The sequence below is a fragment of the Pyrus communis genome, chromosome 10 (assembly GCF_041283825.1).
Source record: "Pyrus communis isolate YQ-2024b chromosome 10, ASM4128382v1, whole genome shotgun sequence".
Lineage (NCBI taxonomy): Eukaryota > Viridiplantae > Streptophyta > Magnoliopsida > Rosales > Rosaceae > Pyrus > Pyrus communis.
Genome location: NC_142574.1, coordinates 1,999,168 through 1,999,665, shown reverse-complemented (window position 1 = coordinate 1,999,665; position 498 = coordinate 1,999,168). Strand labels below are relative to the sequence as shown.

Below are 498 nucleotides of genomic sequence, written 5' to 3'. Positions count from 1 at the left end.
ATGGCTCCACCAGTACTACCAAGCCCCTTTCTGCTGAAAGCAGATACCAACAACAAGTATTTGCGCTATCAACTTGATGCAGAAAGCGACCTTAATGAGATTGTCCAGTTTTCCGAGGACAATGAAAACAGCAGGTTCATAAAGTTCACCACCGAGAAGCCAAACAATGAGGACTACGCCGACAAGAATTACGTGCATATCAAATGTTCCTACAACGGCAATTACTTGAGAAGGGTGGACCAAAACAGGCTATTGGTCCTGGCCGCAGCTGCTGACCGAAACGAAACCAAAGACAATTGGGCTTGCACATTGTTCAAGGTCGAGCCTGTCGGACCACCTGACGGCAACAACCTAATCACGCACTGCCGATTACGTCACTTGCAAAGCGACCTCTTAACCAGGCCATTCATTGAAAACAGATTCGAATTACGCCTCAACCAAAAAACACCTGATGCTGGAGGGGTGGATATCTACTCAGTCTCCCAAGTCAAATGTTGA

General features: G+C 47.0%; 1 protein-coding gene across 1 annotated transcript; it reads left to right on the top strand.

The window, feature by feature from the left end:
- LOC137727584 (uncharacterized) lies at positions 1-498 on the top strand. Its single transcript, XM_068466422.1, has one exon. The coding sequence runs from the start codon at positions 1-3 to the stop codon at positions 496-498; it is 498 nt and encodes a 165-aa protein (XP_068322523.1).